Genomic DNA, 18,681 nt, shown 5'->3' on the forward strand with positions numbered 1-18,681 from the left:
CCAGCGCCCTTGCATCTCCCCATCGCCCCTTTCTGCCTGCCTATCTCCCTTTTCTTCCTGATGGCTGGGAGGGGGTTCTCAGTGCTCTGGGGCTTACTGCCCTCGATGTGCCCATTTTCCGGTGGGGGCGGGCGCGGTTACACCGGGAGCGGCGAATGCGCACGCTCCTGGGTTCCCCTCCATGGGCGGGGGGCGGGCACCAAACCTACCGCCAGGACTGCACCCCCAATCCCTTGGGGAAAACGTGAGGCCCTTCCACAACCTGGAGGCACCGCACCCGCCTCACCCCCGTCCCCCAACTTGCAGTCCGGGAGGGGCTCGGGGCGCCAAGAGCGCCTCACTAAGCGCGGAGGCGTGCGGGCCAGGAGACGGTCACCTTTGCGCACACACGTGGGGCTTAAAGGCCCGGAGGGACGGAGCGAGCGGCGCATCTGGGGAGGGCACAGCTCCCCGCAGGTGATCTCGGGGTCGCCGCCCGAGCCCGAGCCCGGGCGCAGGAGGCCGGGGTCTGAGTCGGGAAGTGAGGGAGGCGGCACCGCCATGCTCCAGTTGAGCCCTGGAAAAACCCCAGCGCGCGGGGGAGAGGCGGGCCGCTGCCGGGGACCCAGGGAACAAAGGCGGCCCACGGCCGGATGCAGTCATGGAAAAACCATCGGGGCGCCGGGGCGGGGGCGGCAGGGGAGGGGCGGCGGGCGCCCAGCAGCCCGGCCGCGCTCACCAACCGCCCGGGAGGGGCCGCTCTCGGCCCGGCCCCAGAGCGCTCCACGGGGGCGGAGCGGGAGGCTGGGGAAACAGAATATGCCGGCGGGGAGGGCTGGGCTGGGGACCGAGAGCCAGAGCCCCCATGCTCCGCATGCTGTGGGCCAACCTGCCCGCCGTGCACACCCTGTGCTCCGGCCCCTGAGGGGAGGGTGGCCTCACACGGGACAGTCGGGACACACGCGGCGCTGCACACGGCCACTGGGCCGCTGCGGCAGCCGGGAGTGGCCGGCCAGTAGGGGCGCGCACAGACCCAAGCAATGGCGCGGAAGTGTGTGCCGCGGCGCACTCTCCTGCACACACAGGGTGGCTCACACGCACGTGCCCCAAGACACGCGAGCTTCCCGCAGCTCCCAGGGCAGAGAGAAGGAAAGGGTCCCACCGAGTGGGGCCGAAATAGATACTCGCTAGGGCCTTCCGCAACCTCAGAAGCTGCGGCGGGGCCTTAGAAAAGTCACAATTAGGGTCCTTCACCCTGGACCCCATTTTACAGGTGTGGGGATTGGGCCTCCTAAGGCCGATGTGCCCGGTCCCGCCCCAGGGCTGGCGTTAACGTCCCTTGCCAGACGCTGCCCGCCCTGTCCTAGTCTTGTGAACCTGCCCGGAGGTGCGAAAGCAGCAGCTGTGTTTTACTCTGTAGAAAAGGAAAGTTTGGCGCAGTGGACCCAGTGACTCCTGAGGCCTTTCCCGTTCTGACTTAGGAGGAAAGAACCGGACCCAGAGACCATAAAAGGAGTTGGTGGGAGATGAGAAGAAGCCTCCGGTGCCTGGTTTGAACTCAGCCACAGGCTCTTCCTGGTTCAAATGTCCCTTTGTTTATTTGTGCTGCTGCCTGCTGTTGGGTGTCAGGGGAGGCAAAGCCTGAACACGTGGGGCCCTGGGGTGGAGAAGGGATGTGGAATAGGACAGACTCTGGGGGCCTGGAGCCTGCCTCTGGGAGCAGAGGAGACCCCAGGCTCTCTGAGTTGGGGTGGCAGGTAGGGGTGGGTTCCTGAAGGCCAGAGGGCAATGAAGCAGGAACCCATGACTTCAAAAAGGTTCAAGTTCAAGAAGGCACCACCTTTATGGGGCCTGGCTGTTAGAGTTGTGAGAATACAGTTGTGGTTGAGGTTCGGGCCACCATTTAGAATACAGAATCAACATAGTAGGGACACCAGTGAGACAACAGGGTCAAATGAGCTGACATCAGCTTGTGGTCCCTTGGGGAACTGAGGTTGTTATCACATGACCTAGCCCTGCCTCTCTCAGCTTCCTGGTTTGGGGGAATCTTTGGGCCTCAAGTTCCTCATCTGTAAAATGGATACAAGAGCTCCTCCTCCACGGGGGTATTTTGTGGATTGAAAATGGATGTAAGTCCCCCTTCTATCCCCACTTCTCTTCTCAAAGTCCCTGGTCACTAGGGCTCCTTCCAAGTCCGTTTCCTGTGAGCCGGTGGGGTCCAGTGGGATGGAGGCTGGGGAGCAGCGCCCCCTTGTGGTGGGTATCAGGAGGGCCGGGTCAATTGGGGAATACAGGCATGGGCTAACCTGGTTAGTGCCTAATGGCATCTGACAAGTTGGAGCCTCCAGGGGCTGGTCGTGGGGCTCCACTCAGGGAGACCTTTCCTTCTGACTCAGTTACCCCCTCGAACAAGGAGAGAGCATGCTGCTTCCCCACAGCAGCCTCTCCTCTCACAGCCCAGCTTCTCCAGCTTTAAAAGGTTTCTCTCAATTCGGCCCCCGGAGGAATCCACACATTTGGCATTTATACTGTGCTTTATAGCTCACAAGCACGTTGACACATTACTTGTCCCTGAGGTGTACTGTTTCTGGGTGGTGATGGCGATAGATGGATAGAGATCGTGGTTTACAGCATGGCTCCAGCACAGTTTGGATCCTGCTTCCTCCATCCAGCTTCGTAACCAGGATGACATTCAAAACACCGAATAACCAGTCGGAACAGACCCTGCCACAAACACCAGGAACGGTGTGGGGGCAAATGTTTGTGTAGCTATGGAATATTCTGGAATAACCCCAACCTCACTGGGCCTCGGTTTCTCCATCTGCAATTTGGGCACAGTGACTGTAATAGAACTGCTTTTTAGGGCTGTGGTGAAGACTAAATTAGCTAATGCATGTAAAAGATTGAGAAACCATTAAAAACACCCAATAAGAGTTAGCTTTATTACCTGTCCTGTGTCCTCTCAAACTCAGTGACTCAGGGTGATTGCTACTTTTAGGGAGACTCCCCAAGTAAGTCCACTGTGTGCACTGGGCTCACCTCCTGCCTGCCACTCCTGCTTGTCTGGCCCTCCATTTATTCTGAGCTCTAGAACTGCTCAAACTTTACCATTTGTCTGAATTTCTGGGGGATCTTGTTAAATTTCAGGTTCTGATTGAGTTAGGTCTGAGCGGGGCCTGGGATTCTACATTTCCTACAAGCTCCTAGGTGGTGTTGATGCTGGTCTGAGAAGCAAGACTCCCAAAGAGTATTGCAGAAACAGAATTGTCAGATAATTGACCTGTAAACATTTATTGAGGACCTACTCAGTGCAAGGATCAAAACAGTCTGAAGGACGGCTTCCAACCTCAAGCAGCAGGATTATTGCACAAACACAGGTTAAAACAAAATCAGGCCAACAAAAACATGTGCCAGATAGTAGGTGGTGAATCCATTCTCTGCCCAGTAGCCAGTGGTGCTCTAAACAAGTGAAGATTTCACAGCTGCCCTGCTAACAGCTGACCAATGGCTCCCATCTCACTCAGAATAAAAGGCGAAGTCTCCTGGATTCTTCAGGCCCTGAGTCATCTTGTCTTGCTTCTGACCTCATCTCCCGTCACTCAGCTTCATTCTAGACTCACCTTTTGTTCCCTTGAACCCAATACCCCACTTCTTCCTGAGATCCTTTGAATTTGCCTGGTTAATGCTTGTCCTTCAAACTGGTAAGCACCTGGCCTCTTATTCAGCCTCTAATTGCTTCCCAGAAAGACCTTCATTGACCTAAAGGAAGTATGGTCTAAAGTAGCTGCCCCCAGTCCAGGTCAGATATTCTCCATTGTATCAGTGTTTTTTTAAAAAAAGAAATTTTAAGTTCAATGTTATGGCATTATATTGTTGGTTGCTTTTTTAAAAATATTTTTTATTGACTTCAGAGAGGAAAGGAGAGGGAGAGAGGGATAGAAACATCAATAATAAGACAGAATCATTGAAGAAAGAGAAGAAAAAAAAAGTCATTGATTGGCTGCCTCCTGCACGCCCCCTACTGGGGACCGAGCCCTTAACCCAGGCATGTGCCCTTGGCTGGGATCGAACCCGGGACCCTTCAGTCTGCAGACTGATGTGTCACCCACTGAGCCAAACTAGCTAGGGCTGTTGGTTGCTTTTTTTAAAAAATATGTTTTCATTGATTTTAGAGAGAAGAAGAGGGAGAGATAGAAACATTGAGTGGCTGCCTACTGGGATGAAGCCTGAAACGCAGGCATGTGCCCCGACCCAGAGACCTCTTGCCAGCCCGGGCTGGTGTATTTTTTAAAAAATAGCCCTAGCTGGTTTGGCTCAGTGGCTAGACATCAGCCTGTGGATTGAAGGGTCCCAGGTTCGATTCCAGTCAAGGGCACATGCCTGGTTGAGGGCTCAATCCCCAGTAGGGGGTGAGCAGGAGGCAGGTGATCAATGATTCTCTCTCATCATTGATATTTCTATCTCTCCTCTCCCTTCCTCTCTGAAATCAATAAAAATATATTTTAAAATTATATATATATATAAAACCCTAATATGCAAATAGACTGAACAGCGGTACAACCGAACAACTGGTGGCTGTGATGTGCGTTGACCACCAGGGGGCACGCGCAGAACATGGTGGGTGTTGGCAGCAGGCAGCAAAGCAAGGAACATGGTGGGCATCGACCGTGGTGGGATGGTGGAGCAGGTGAGCGGGGGCACCAGACCAAGGCAGGGCGCTGGGCGCTGTCATCGGGATGAGCCTCTGGTGGTTACTGAAAATTCTTTGCTCCCCTGCACCACGGTCCCGCCCGGCACTCACACCTGCTGCCGGCACCTGCCCAACGTTCACCTGCTGCTGGCGCTGGCCCCAATCCCTCTGTGCTGTCAGCGGGTGCAAGTGGGGCCAGCGCCAGCAGCATGTGGGAGCAGTGACGGCGGGAGCGGGGCTGCCAGCAGACAGGGGACTGGGGGCTGTGGTGGGAGAGGCAGGGAGGATGAGCCCAGACCTGCCCCTGTGCCCACTGCAGCCTAGAGGCCCACAGTTCCTTTCACGGTGCACAAATTCATGCACTGGGGCCCAGTATGTGTGTGTGTGTGTGTGTGTGTGTGTGTGTATGTATGTATATATATATATATATATATCCCAGGATATTTTTTCCATTGATTCTTAGAGAGAGGTGGAAAGGAGGGAGGGAGGGAGAGAGGGAGAGAGAGAAAGAGAATGATGTGAGAGGCATATATCCATTGGTTGCTTCCTGAATTCGCTCAGCCCCTGTCAGGGATTGAACCTGCAAACCAGGTGTGTTGGACCAGGAATTGAATCACAACCCTTCGGTTTGAAGGCACGAGCCACACTGGTCAGGGCTTGACTTTGTTCTTATATGTTTCAGTGTTGGTCACTGCCAAATTCTCATCAATCAGCTGCTGTGCTTCATATTTCCTCCTCTTATGTAGGCAGCCTTCATATATTTTATTCAAGAGCAAGTGTTCTTCTCCTGAATAGAGAACCAAATATCCAACATTTGCAGAAATGAGCATTTCTGGAAGGGTTCTGTGATTTTGGTCCTTTGATGGCCAAGCACTGGGCATCCCCCCAGTGGTGTCTGGTGGGCCTCTCTGAGGACACCGCCCGCCCCGCATCCCCAGATTGTGTTGAATGGTTAGGAACTAGCCAGCAGCAGTGTGGGGGAGAGACCAACAGATGGACCCTGAGAGAGGGGACAGGTGGACTGTGCCCAGGAAGGAGGCTTGCTTAGTGTATAGGATTCACCAGCTGGGTTGGCTTCATGCATGCAACCTGGGCAGTGGCATAGAGCCCCATGATTGGCTTAAGGCTTTGCTGTCATTTTCTTTATATTCTTAATACATTTTGAGCAAGGGACCTTATATTTTCACTTTGCACTGGGCCCGACAAGTTAGGTAGCTGGTTCTGCTCACCAGCTCTGGTTCCTGGCCCAGGGCTAGTTCCCCAGGATCGTCTCGGAGAGACTGGGGAACCTTGGTGCATCCTTGAACAGGTTCTGCCTGTGAAACAGGGATCACAGAGTCTGCTTCACTCAGAGGGATGGAGGTTTTTCCCAACTATGAGTCAGGCTAAGGGGCTGCCCTGCCAGGAGAAAGCCAGCTCTAGGCCTCTCTTTCAAAGAGGCCATATGACTCCCGCCCTCAGCCCGTGGTCAGCTGTCAGACTGTTGACAAGAGATGCTAGGGTTTACAGGGTTGGGGCAGATGCCTCCCTGAGGCAGGATAGGCAGAGCATGCCCTGGCTTCTGGGCAGGCACCTAGCTGGTCTGGATGCCAATACTGGGCTGGGCCCAGATCTCTGTGTCTCTTGAGTCCAGCCTGCCCGGCCATTGGACTGGGGGGAAGTGGTGGCAGCTCCTCTGAAACATTGTGAGAGGCTTGGATGATGCTCCGTTGCTGCTACAGGTGCCATTAGGTGGGAGGACCCAGTTACAGCACCCTGAGTCCTGAGGGATGCCCAGGTGGGGCTGGGCCAGCGCTCAGGCCCAAATTTAGGTCATTGCTTTGCCTTTGCACACCTGATTGTCTTTCTAATCCTGTTGTGTGTTGTCCCTCACCTTCTTCCACTCTGGGTTTGAGCCTTATCCTCTTTTTCTGTGACTGACGCCACTTGCCTCCGTTTACCCATGTACTTGTCACTTTTACTCCTGCAGTTCACCCTCAGCGGGCAGGGCTGGGCCTGTTTCCTACATTGTCCCGCTGTCATTCCCCCCCCCCCCCCCCGGGGTCATTTTCGAACAAGGAGCCTCTCATTTTATTTTTTATTTTCTCTCATTTTATTTTTGCATTGTGCTCCCCAAATTATGGAGCTGATCTGCTGACCAGAGCACGAAGGACAGGTACGGAGGTGCTCAAGATCAGAATCTGACAAGGGCTTCTCAGCGCTGGAGTCAAATGGCGATTCTGAAAGGGTAGCCAATCCCCTGGGAAGGCCGGGCTGAGTACCTACTGTGTGCCAGTGAGGGTTCGGGGCGGGTTGCTGCAAACAGACGCCCCCCTTTCAAGGGATTTACCCTGGAGAGCGCTTATAAGCAGGACAAGCCTGGCCCTCCAGGGGCCTCCCCAGGATCGGGGAGAAAACCGCGGCGGCAGGGAGCGGAGGAGGGCCGCTGTCGGGTCGCGCACAGACCCGCCCCGCCCCGCCCGCCCCGGCCCGGGCGGCCGGCCTCAGGGAGCTGAAAGGGCCTCTGTGTTCCGTCCTCCGCCTGCCCGCGGGCCAGGAGCGCATTTCCTCAGCTGCGCCAGACCCCGGAGGCTCCGGGCCCCTCTGGGGACAGACGCAAATAGTTCCCGGCCCAGCTGCCGGGCCAGTTACCTTGGGAACCAAACTCAATTGCCTTACGTCACCGGGCCGTTGCGTAGCAACCGGCACAGACTCTCCCACCCGCTCTCCCCGCCCGCGGGCTGAGGTTGCGGGACGTGGAGACCGCGGGGCGAGGCGGGGATGCCCCAGCCTTAGCCCGGCCGCGCCCTCCTCGCCGCCCCTCGCCCGCGGGCCGCGCCCTCGTCCCGCGCTGGAGCTGCCACCCGGATCCCCGCGGGGCTCCACCCTGCGAGGAAGGAAACCCCAACGGAGGAGACGGCGCCACCAGGCCTCGGGCCGGTGGGCAAGGGCCCGAGGTGGTCCCCGTGCAGCCTGCAACCGGCCGGGATTTCTCTCCCAGAGAGAGGCCTCTGTTCGCTGTCACCCTGCTTTCTGTCCCAGCCTAGTTTCTCGCCAGGCCCCAACCTGGACTCCTGCCCCAGCAGCAAGGAGCAGAGACCGTAAGGGGCGTTTTCGTCCCCGCTCAGTCGCCTAGGAAATCTGCCGCTTGGACACCTTTCTTGGAGGTGGGAACGCTGGGCTCTGCTCGTGCCCCTCTGCCCCATCCCTGGAGCCTTCTTCACTCCTGTGCCTTCCCCTGCGTCTGTGCGGTGACATCCACATCCCGGGGTTGTGGTCTTTGCTTTATCCCACTTTCTTAATCTATAACCAATGAATTTCATGTAACCCACCTATGTCCCTCCTTTGATTGCAACTTATAAATACAAATGTAACCCGCCATTCTCCGGAGCATTATCTCAATTCGCTGAGGTTCTGCTTCCCGGCATATGTCGAAAGTTTGGCTCAAATAAACTCACAAAAATTCTTCACAGGTTTCAATGTTGTTGTTTTTACGTTAACAATCCCCAATATTCTATTTCTGCCCCTAACAGTCTTGGGAGCCAGCTGTGGTCCTGGGAGTGGAGAGGGAGGGGCCTGCCTGACCACCGCCCAAGTTTCTGAGTGGGCCTCATTATTATTCCTTCTCCTGCCCAGCTCTGTTTCTCACCATTGCTGAATCCCAAAGCCCAGGCTGGGAGACAAGGTCCAGAATTTCATGCAGGGGCCAGCAGTAATCTGCCATTGTGCCCTGCCCTACCTCAACTTACCCAACTTTGACCAGGGTAATAATGACCACCTCCTCCTGCTAAGAGGACCCGGCTTGTCTTGTTCAAGTTCACTGTGGTGAAGGCCATCTGTGGGAGGTGATTTTCTTCATCAAACACTCTATTTTAACAAGTACTCATAAAATACAGGTGGTCAGAAATGAAACCAGGTGTTTTAGGTGAATCCTATTTCCTCATTGGTTAATACTTAAAATTCAGAGATGCAGAGGAATTTTTTAATCCACAGAGTTGTGGGAGTACACCTAAGAATGCCTCAGATCTTTCTAAAGCACATGGTTAAAGGAAAGCGACCCAGACCGGGCCAACCAGATCCTTACACTTGGCATTTATCAGACTGGAGCAGGGAAACAGGTTTTTCTTCTTAGTCCTGGAAATGTGAGCGTGTGGGCCTGGAGCCTCCAGGAGCCATGTTCCCTGCAGGAGCAGAAACCTGGAGGAGAATGCTGAACAAACCCAAAAAGGCTCTGGAGGCTTCAGCTAGAAATAAATGATAAAGGTTTATTCAAAGGTCTTAAGGTTTGCATACCAGAAACAACTGGACAATACCCAGTGTTTCAAAGAAGAAAGAAAAGCTGAGGGCTCTTACAGTAAAAAACACATTCTTGCCTTTCCAGCGGTGACGACCTCCCCACGACAATATGCCTCTCGCTAAGGATCTCCTCCATCCCTCTCCGGAAGAGGAGAAGAGGAAACACAAGAAGAAGCGCCTGGTGCAGAGCCCCAATTCCTACTTCATGGATGTAAAATGCCCAGGATGCTATAAAATCACCACCGTCTTCAGCCACGCACAAACGGTAGTTTTGTGTGTTGGTTGCTCCACTGTTCTCTGTCAGCCAACAGGAGGAAAAGCAAGGCTTACAGAAGGATGCTCCTTCAGAAGGAAGCAGCACTAAAGGCACCTCCAATCAAGATGAGTGGGAAACCATCCCAATAAACACATTTTGGATAAAAAAAAAAAAAAAAAAAAAAAAAGCACATTCTTAAGAAGAATTAGTCCTGCATTCTTCTCCTCTGGATTGGTTGGAGATGATAATTCTTTAGATGACCAATTTTCTGCATCTTGGATGTCGGTGGTCTGGATACCTGAACATTCTTCCTCAGTCCTTCAGGGGTAATCGGAGGGTTATCTGGAGGTCTGATGTATATCGAGGCATTCGCACAGGACTGGAAAGTTCAAAAACTTAAGTTCCCAGGCTAGTTAAAGCAAGAATAGAATCATTTCCTCAGGCTTCAACCTACTTGATTTTAGTAATTAAGCAACTTGACTATGGTGACTCCATTATATTTCTTCGATCTATTTCTCAAGAGGCAGAGTTGCCATGGTAGGTAGTGGGCACAAGCAATGGAGACAGTCCTTACAGCTTGGAGTCCCTGACATCAGGCATCTCCAAAGCCAGGTTCTTCCTCGCCCTTCTCTGCCCAGCCCATCCATCTATTACTGCCTAAGTAAGTTACTTCATGTTGCGTTTCTGTCAGTTCCAACTAAGAGATTTCCACAAAGCAGAACACCCCAAGGAAGAAAAAATAAAAGCACACCTGTCACTCGTCACATGCCAACTGTTCAATGTTGTTTGTTTCTTTTTAGTGTGCATTATTGATCACAGCATCCCTGTGAGGGAATGGGAGACCTATTTTATAGATGAAGACACTGAGGTTTGGAGACAGTAAGGCCCTCATCTAGGACCACAGTGTCCACTTGAGGAGGACTCCACAGGATGGGCCATTGGAGGGTCAATGGATACTGCCCGTCCAGAGACCCCTCAGCCAAGCCCTGCCCTCTAAAGACTCTGCCATGGCTAGGCCCTTCCTGGAGGCCCCTGAGCCTGCTGTGGTCTGAGGTTGGGGCACTGTTATGCAAACTATGCCATGGTGTTGGGCTCTGGCAGCAAGTCCAGTTGGACAGTCTGTGCCCTTCTGCCCGTCTGGCTTTGTTCCTCAGAGATTCTGAACACATTTCCCACCTGAGTCCATCAGCTCAACTGGTGGCATCTCAGGTTTATTCTGAAGCCCGGTGATGTAACAAATATATATTGGTTTCTGCCCCCTTGGTTCCTGGCACAGTTTCTAAAACCCTTGTAATTTCCTGAGTGGTAGGAATGACTCTTGGAAATCATTGACTGCTCACCAGAAGAACCAACCTTGAGATTAGAGAGTTGGAACTTTTAGTCCCGTCCCCACCCCACCCCACCACCACCCCCACCCACACACACACACCTCTGGGGAGAGGAGGCTGGAGATTGAGTTAATCACTGATGGCCAGTGCTTTACTTTAACCAATCATGCCTGCATAATGAAACTTCCATAACAACCCTAAACCACAAGGTTCTGATTGCTTCTGGGTTGTTGAATGGATCCCTATACCAGGAAGCTGTGGCCCCCCAACTCCATGGAGACAGAAACTCTTGTGTTCTGGACCCTTCTGGACCTTGCCCGATGTACTTTTTCATCTGGCTGCTCATTTATATCCTTTATAATAAACTGGCAATAGTGAGTAATGTGTTTCCCTGAATTCTGTGAGCTGTTATAGCAAATTATCCAACCTGAGGAGGAAGTCATGGGAATCCCTGATTTTGTAGCCAAGTCAGACAGAAGTGTGGGTAACCTGGGGACCCACCTTTAGTGATGGCATCTTTAGTGATGCAGTCTTGTGGGACTTAACCTGTGGAGTCTGTACTGTCCCGAGGTGGTTAGTGTCAGAATTGAATTGCAGGACACCCACAGAGAACTGAAGAATTGTTTGGTGTGAAAAACTCACACATTTAGTGTTGGAAGTGTTGTGAGTAAAGAAACAGTTTTTATTGAACTCACTTCTCTCAAGAGATTAACCTCAAATAGTCTGGGGCCCTCCTTGGTGCAGGCTAGTAATGCCTTCTCTCCAGCAGAGGGCGTGCTCCGTTCCCTTAGGGGATTCAAAGCTCAAGATCCAGGAGGCCTAAGAAATAGGGCTTTCCGTACCAATATCCGAATTTTTGGGGTGCCAGAAGAGAGAGAGCAAGATACTGAAAACCTATTTGAAGAAATAATGACAGAAAACTTCCCCCACCTGGTGAAAGAAATAGACTTACAAGTCCAGGAAGCGCACAAAACCCCAAACAAGAGGAATCCAAAGAGGACCACACCAAGACACATCATAATTAAAATGCCAAGAGCAAAAGACAAAGAGAGAATCTTACAAGCAGCAAGAGAAAAACAGTTAGTTACCTACAAGGGAGCTCCCATACGATTATCAGCTAATTTCTCAACAGAAACCATGCAGGCCAGACGGGAGTGGCAAGAAATATTCAAAGTGATGAATAGCAGGAACCTACAACCAAGACTACTCTACCCAGCAAAGTTATCATTCAGAATTGAAGGGCAGATAAAGAGCTTCACAGATAAGAAAAAGCTAAAGGAGTTCATCACCACCAAACCAGCATTATATGAAATGCTGAAAGGTATTCTTTAAAAAGAGGAAAAAGAAGAAGAAAGATAAAAATTATGAACAACAAATACATATCTATCAACAAGTGAATCTAAAAATCAAGTGAATTAAAAATCTGAGGAACAGAATAAACTGGTGAACTTAATAGAATCAGAGGCCTAGAATGGGAGTGGATTGATAATTCTCAGGGGGAAAGGGGTGTCTGTGTGGGGAGTATGGGAAGAGACTGGACAAAAATCATACACCTATGGATAAGGACAGTGGGGGGGAGGGGGGGAGATAAGGGCAGAGGGGGGTGGGAACTGGGTGGTGGGGAGATATGTGGGGAAAAAGGAGAAACAATTGTAATCTGAACAATAAAGATTCATTAAAAAAATAAAATAAAAAATAAAATAAAATGCCAAGGGCAAAAGACAAAGAGAGAATCTTACAAGCAGCAAGAGAAAAACAGTTAATTACCTACAAGGGAGCACCCATACGACTGTCAGCTGATTTTTCAACAGAAACTATGCAGGCCAGATGGGAATGGCAAGAAATATTCAAAGTGATGAATAGCAAGAACCTACAACTAAGACTACTCTACCCAGCAAAGTTATCATTCAGAATTGAAGGGCAGATAAAGAGCTTCACAGATAAGAAAAAGCTAAAGGAGCTCATCGCCACCAAACCAGTATTATATGAAATGCTGAAAGGTATTCTTTAAAAAGAGGAAAAAGAAGAAAAAAGTAAAGATAAAAATTATGAACAACAAATACATAACTATCAACAAGTGATTCTAAAAATCAAGTAAATTAAAAATCTGAGGAACAGAATAAACTGGTGAACATAATAGAATCAGAGGCATAGAATGGGAGTGGATTGATAATTCTCAGGGGGAAAAGGGTGTCTGTGTGGGGGGTATGGGAAGAGACTGGACAAAAATCATACACCTATGGATAAGGACAATGGGGGGTAGGGAACCGGGTGATGGGGAGATATGGGGGGAAAAAAGGAGAAACAATTGTAATAATCTGAACAATAAAGATTTATTTAAAAAAAAATGAAAGAAATAGGGCTTTCTCTTAGCCCAGAGAGGGTCCAGTTTTGCATTTAAATATTTAAATGTGTACTTAAGTTTACCTTTACACTTTATCACATTCCCTGGGGGACTGTCCTTATCTATGATCACTTTCTTCAGGAGACACTTTCCGGGATAGAACTTGTGCCTCAACCAGCCAAACCTATAAACTTGACTGTAGTCATGTGGTGACTAACCAATTAGCCTAGTGGCCATAGACTAAACAAGAATATTGTCCTTACAAAACAAGTCAAAACACTGACAGATTTATTTTTATTTTTTCTTACCATATTCAAAGTGGCCTCAAATTTCTAACTATTCTTACAAAAAAAGAGATTCTTTTTTAAAAATAATCTTCCAACTTAAATTTTTTTTCATTGATTTCAGAGTGGAAGGAAGAGGGAAAGAGAGATAGAAACATCAATGATGAGAGAGAATTATCGATCAGCTGTCTCCTGCACAGCCCCCAACCAGGGGTCGAGCCTGCAACCTGGGCATGTGCCCTGACTGGGAATCGCACCAATGACGTCCTGGTTCATCGATTGATGCTCAACCACTGAGCCACACCAGCGGGGTCAAACTTTTTTTTTTTTTTTAAATCCTCACCGGAGGTTATGTGTTAAGAGAGGAAGGGAGGGCAGGAGAGAGAGAAACATCGATGTGAGAGAGAAACATCCATCAGTTGCCTCCCATATGTGCCCCGACCAGGGATCAAACCTGAAACCTAGTATGTGCCCTGACTGGGAATTGAACCTAAAACCATTTTGGTGCATGGGACAATGCTCTAACCAACTACACTACCCGGCCAGGGCAAAACTTTCAAACTTTAAAGATCATTTGAATTTGTGGATCCCACTCCTCAATACCCATCTCAGATGGTGGAAAACAGCAGTCTCTAGTCACAGGTTGGTTTTTCCTGAACACAGGCTCTCAGCCAGGAGAAAGCTGAGTGTGTGGAGGGGGAGGGAGACTGCCCTGCAGACCCCACATCACTCCCATCAGCTCCCCAGGAGCTCTAGAGCTGGAGCTGGAGTTGTTCCAAGCTGGCCCAGGACAGTCGGGCCTCACACTCCCTCACAGACCAGTCACTGGATCAGGCCACCCAGGAGGGCATGACCTTGGGCCAGGGGTGCTTCGAAGGGGCTGGCACTGAAAGCTGTCCACTGATGGTGCTCATAGCAGCTGCGGGAACCGGTCCTTCAATGAAAGGGACAATCCACCCTGGGGGTGGGGGGGCACCGTGTCCCTGCTGCCATCTGCCAGGACTTGTTGGTGTCCTTCCCTTAGCCAAGCCCCTGCTGGGCTCAGATGTTAGGCTACTGTGCCTGCCCGGCTGGCTCTTGGCCCAGCCTAAATGTTTCTTTAAGCAGATCCTCTGCTTACTGGCCAATCTCCCAGGGGCAGAAGACCCGCCCAGAAAGATGGCTGTCTCTCCTAGAGAAATATGGGTGTTTGTCAGGTGGGAACCCTGATGTATAGAGGAGAAGCAGTGAGAAGGGGCCAGCTTTGTTGGGGTGAATTTGTAACTTTGTCATGCCTCAGTTCTCAACACGAAAGAGTACTCTACATACAGCCACCCTGTTATTCTGACTGCTCATTGTTTCCCCCTTTTCTTTTTAAGTATATTTTTATTGATTTCAGAGAGGAAGGGAAAGGGAAAGGGAGATAGAAACATCAATGATGAGAGAGAATCATTGATCGGCTGCCTCCTGCACGCCTCACACTGGGGATCAGGTCCATAACCCAGGCATGTGCCCTAACTCAGAATCAAACCGTGACCTCCTGGTCGACACTCAACCACTGAGCCACGGCAGCTGGGCTGTTTTCCCCCTTAAACACCACCGTCTGTGCCTACGCACTGCCTCTCCCCAATAGTGCTCCCCTTCTTCAAATTTTATCCATCTGCCAAGGTGGTCCATATGCCCGTGATGGGCTGATCACTCCTGTTTGCTGACGGCTCCTGTGTCTATGAACTGCTCCCTCTCACCTGGGGAGGGGCCTTTCCTTTATCGCTCAGACCACCTTTTCCAGAACTGGGGTGTGCCCACTTCTCTCCGTGTTGGACTCCTCTGAGTGTGCAGCCCTGACCTTCTCCCCGAGTGCACTGGTACCCAGGTGAGGGGCGCAAGCAGCTCGCCCAGAAACGTCCCTGGGAGGGGTAGTCCTAGAGGTGTTCCACCTGACCCAGGTGCTCCTTTCTCCCCATAACTGGGGATCCTTTCCCTAAACCTTCGGACCCCAGATCTTCCCCTTCTCCCGTAGAAGCCCTCTGACTCACATTCTTCCTCATTCTGACCCCAGATTCTCCAAGGTGCACATCTCTCCATCTGTGGACCAGGGATCCCCCACGAACCAAGGATCCAAGGGGCTCCATGATCACTGTCCTGAGCCTATCAGTGGTGGCAGTGGGTAGGTGGGGTCCCCTGAAGCTGGGAGAAGCAGGGGTAGTGTCCCAAGCAGGGGTAGAAGCAGGGGTAGAGATACAGGGGAGCGCTCACCGGTATCCAGCAGGTAGTCACTGAAGCCGGTGGGAGAGGCACAGGGCACAGGCACCTTCCTGCCTCCCAGGAGGAGGAAGTGAGGCCGGCTAATGGAGCCCAGTTGTCAATCTTATTTTTTTTAAAATTATTTAGGGCCGAAACCGGTTTGGCTCAGTGGATAGAGCGTCGGCCTGCGGACTGAAAGGTCCCAGGTTCGATTCCGGTCAAGGGCATGTACCTTGGTTGCGGGCACATCCCCAGTGGGGGGTGTGCAAGAGGCAGCTGATCGATGTTTCTCTGTCATCGATGTTTCTAACTCTCTGTCCCTCTCTCTTCCTCTCTGTAATAAAATCAATAAAATATATTTAAAAAAATTATTTAGGGAGAGGGAGAGGGGGGAGATAGAAACATCGATGATGAGAGAGAATCATTGAGTGGCTGCCTCCTGCACGCCCCACAGTGGGGATCCAACTGGCAACCGGGCATATGCCCTGAGTGGAATTGAACTGGGACCTCCTGGTTCATAGGTGGACGCTCCACCACTGAGCCACGCCAGCAGGGTGTCCATTAGTCACCTAATTGCTGGTTGCAACCTCAGAGTTTCTGAGCTAGCAGAGCTGCTCTGAGGTCTAAGCATGTGAATCTCTAACAAGTTCCCAGATGAGGCGGAAGCTGCTGGTGAGGACCGCACTTTGAGAAAGATGGTGCAGAAGTTCGGTTCCTGGTTTCCAGCATCCAGTATCCTGATGCCAAGCGCAAGTCTGCCCCCTGCTGGCCAAAGAAATCGCTTCTTCAGCTTCAATTTCTTCTGTTAGATCAGTGGTTCTCTACCTTCCTAATGCCACGACCCTTTAATACAGTTCCTCATGTTGTGGTGACCCCAAACCATAAAATTATTTTCGTTGCTACTTCATAACTGTAATTTTGCTACTGTTATGAATCATAATGTAAATATCTTATATGCAGGATGTATTTTTATTGTTACAAATTGAACATAATTAAAGCATAGTGATTAATCACAAAAACAATATGTAATTATATATTGTGAAATATTTATTTCTAATTTCAAATAAATGAAATTTTGTCTTGAAGCATGGTGTGGCATGGATAACAGTCTTAATATAACAACAGTAAACTACATTGCTACATTTTGCGACAGTATGCGTAAAAAGCCAACGTCAGTGCGAAGGTTGAGATTGCTTCTTTCTCACCAGATCAGAAATTCTCGCGGCAGTCTTTGCAAGAGCACAACGAAGATCATCTTCCACGACAAGTCTACTTCTGTATTTAGACTTGATAACCAACAAGCTGGAAAACCCTGTCTCACAAAGATATGTTGTTGGAAATGGAAGAAGAAGGCGCAACACAGTCTCAGACAGAACAGGATATGACTGCAAACACTTGATCCAGAATTTTGTAACTGGCATTGTAGAGAAATCAGTTCTCCCTGCATCACTGTTAATAGGTTCAATGAACTCCTCTTGTGCTGTCTCAGGAACATCTTCAACTTTGAGTGTGAATGGGCTTCTGTCAGGTAGATTTGGAAAGTACAATGAAATTTCGTCTGCAAGCATGTGCAAGTGTTCTTTCACAGAAATTATCATCATAATCCTTTTGTCTGGTTCAATGTCATGTTCCTCAAAGAAAGCAGATAAGATAGGCAACATGTAAATTTTATTTTCATCCAATTTTTCTTGCCAAAGCTGAAGTTTCATTTGCAATGATCAGATCTTTTCAGACAAATCGAGGCATGTTGCATTTGGTCCTTGCAGTGATAAATTTAACTCATTCAAGATGGCAAAGATGTCAACCAAGTAAGCTATTTTCTGCAGTTCACTTTCATTGCTGAAAAGTGCTTCAAACTTCAGTATTGCTTTCTGATTAAAAAACGTTTTGAGTTCATCACGAAGCTCAAAAACACGTTTTAAAACTTTCCTCTCGACAACCATCACACTTCAGTGTGAAATAGCAGAGCATTGTTTGGCGCATCCAACTCGTTGCACAGTTGCGAAAACAGTCGACTGTTTAAAGTGCTCGCCTTTACAAAATCGACAGAACTTATGATGCTTTTCATTACTTCTTGTAACTCTCGTGGCAGTGTCTTCGCTGCTAATATTTGCCAATGAATCATACAGAGAGTTCCGATGACTTTTGGTGACTCATTCAGTACCAAACGTTGAAATCCAAATCGACATCCTAGCATAGCTGGAGCACCATCTGTGCAAACACCACAAACCTTTTCCCAAGAGATCTTATGCTCTTTCAGAAATGAACCAACTGTGTCAAATACATCACATGCAGTAGTTGAATCGGGCTGGTGGTGGGCAATTGGATCCGCTACTTTTTTTCAACCCGAAGGGAGACAAGCTCCCAATTACTCTGAAATCCAGTTTCTGGGGAGACGCTGGAGACCCAAACTTCTAGGGGAGAAGCTGGACTGTCGGCCATCGGGTCAGAAAGTGAGGGCAGCTTTCTTGCAGAGGTGCGCCCAGCAATCATTGTTTACTGCGCTGGGGCGCGGGGCGCGGGGACTTGGAAACACGGAAAGTTATCATTCAGAATTGAAGGTCAGATAAAGAGCTTCACAGACAAGAAAAAGCTAAAGGAGTTCATCACCACCAAACCAGTATTATATGAAATGCTGAAAGGTATTCTTTATGAAGAGGAAGAAGAAGAAGAAAAGTAAAGATAAAAATTATGAACAACAAATACATATCTATCAACAAGTGAATCTAAAAATCAAGTGAATTAAAAATCTGAGGAACAGAATAAACTGGTGAATATAGTAGAATCAGGTGCATAGAATGGGAGGGGATTGATAATTCTCATGGGGAAAGGGGTGTGGGGGTGCAGGAAGAGACTGGACAAAAATCGTACACCTTGGCTGAGGACAGTGGGGGGAAGGTAAGGGCAGAGGGTGGAGTGGGAACCAGGTGGAGGGGAGCTATGGTGGGAAAAAGGAGAAACAATTGTAATAATCTGAACAATAAAGATTTATTATTTAAAAGAAAAGAATATCAGCAGACATGTCATCTATTCTTCTGCGGACAGTGTCATTAGATAAGGAAATTGCACTCAGTTTCCTAACAAATTCGTCTCCGGTCATAACTCGAACAATGTCTTCAGCCGCTGGCAACAGTAAATCCTCAGCAATGGTGTGAGGTTTCATAGCTCTGGCGATTCTGAGTGCCACCAAATATGAAGCTTCAACGGCTGCTACGTTTTGTTTGTGGTACTTGCCACCAATGTAAAGTCTGGCTTTCTTGAGTCCATCAGCTTTGCTTCTAAAATAGTTGGTATCCTTGCTG

General features: G+C 49.8%; 1 protein-coding gene across 1 annotated transcript; it reads left to right on the top strand.

Annotated features, from left to right (window-relative positions):
- Window positions 1-9,027: 9,027 nt before the first annotated feature.
- LOC103284016 (40S ribosomal protein S27) lies at window positions 9,028-9,375 on the top strand. Its single transcript, XM_008139303.3, has one exon. The coding sequence runs from the start codon at window positions 9,054-9,056 to the stop codon at window positions 9,306-9,308; it is 255 nt and encodes an 84-aa protein (XP_008137525.1). The 5' UTR covers window positions 9,028-9,053; the 3' UTR covers window positions 9,309-9,375.
- The last annotated feature ends 9,306 nt before the right edge of the window (window positions 9,376-18,681 follow it).

Source organism: Eptesicus fuscus, chromosome 11 (assembly GCF_027574615.1).
Source record: "Eptesicus fuscus isolate TK198812 chromosome 11, DD_ASM_mEF_20220401, whole genome shotgun sequence".
NCBI classification, from domain to species: domain Eukaryota; kingdom Metazoa; phylum Chordata; class Mammalia; order Chiroptera; family Vespertilionidae; genus Eptesicus; species Eptesicus fuscus.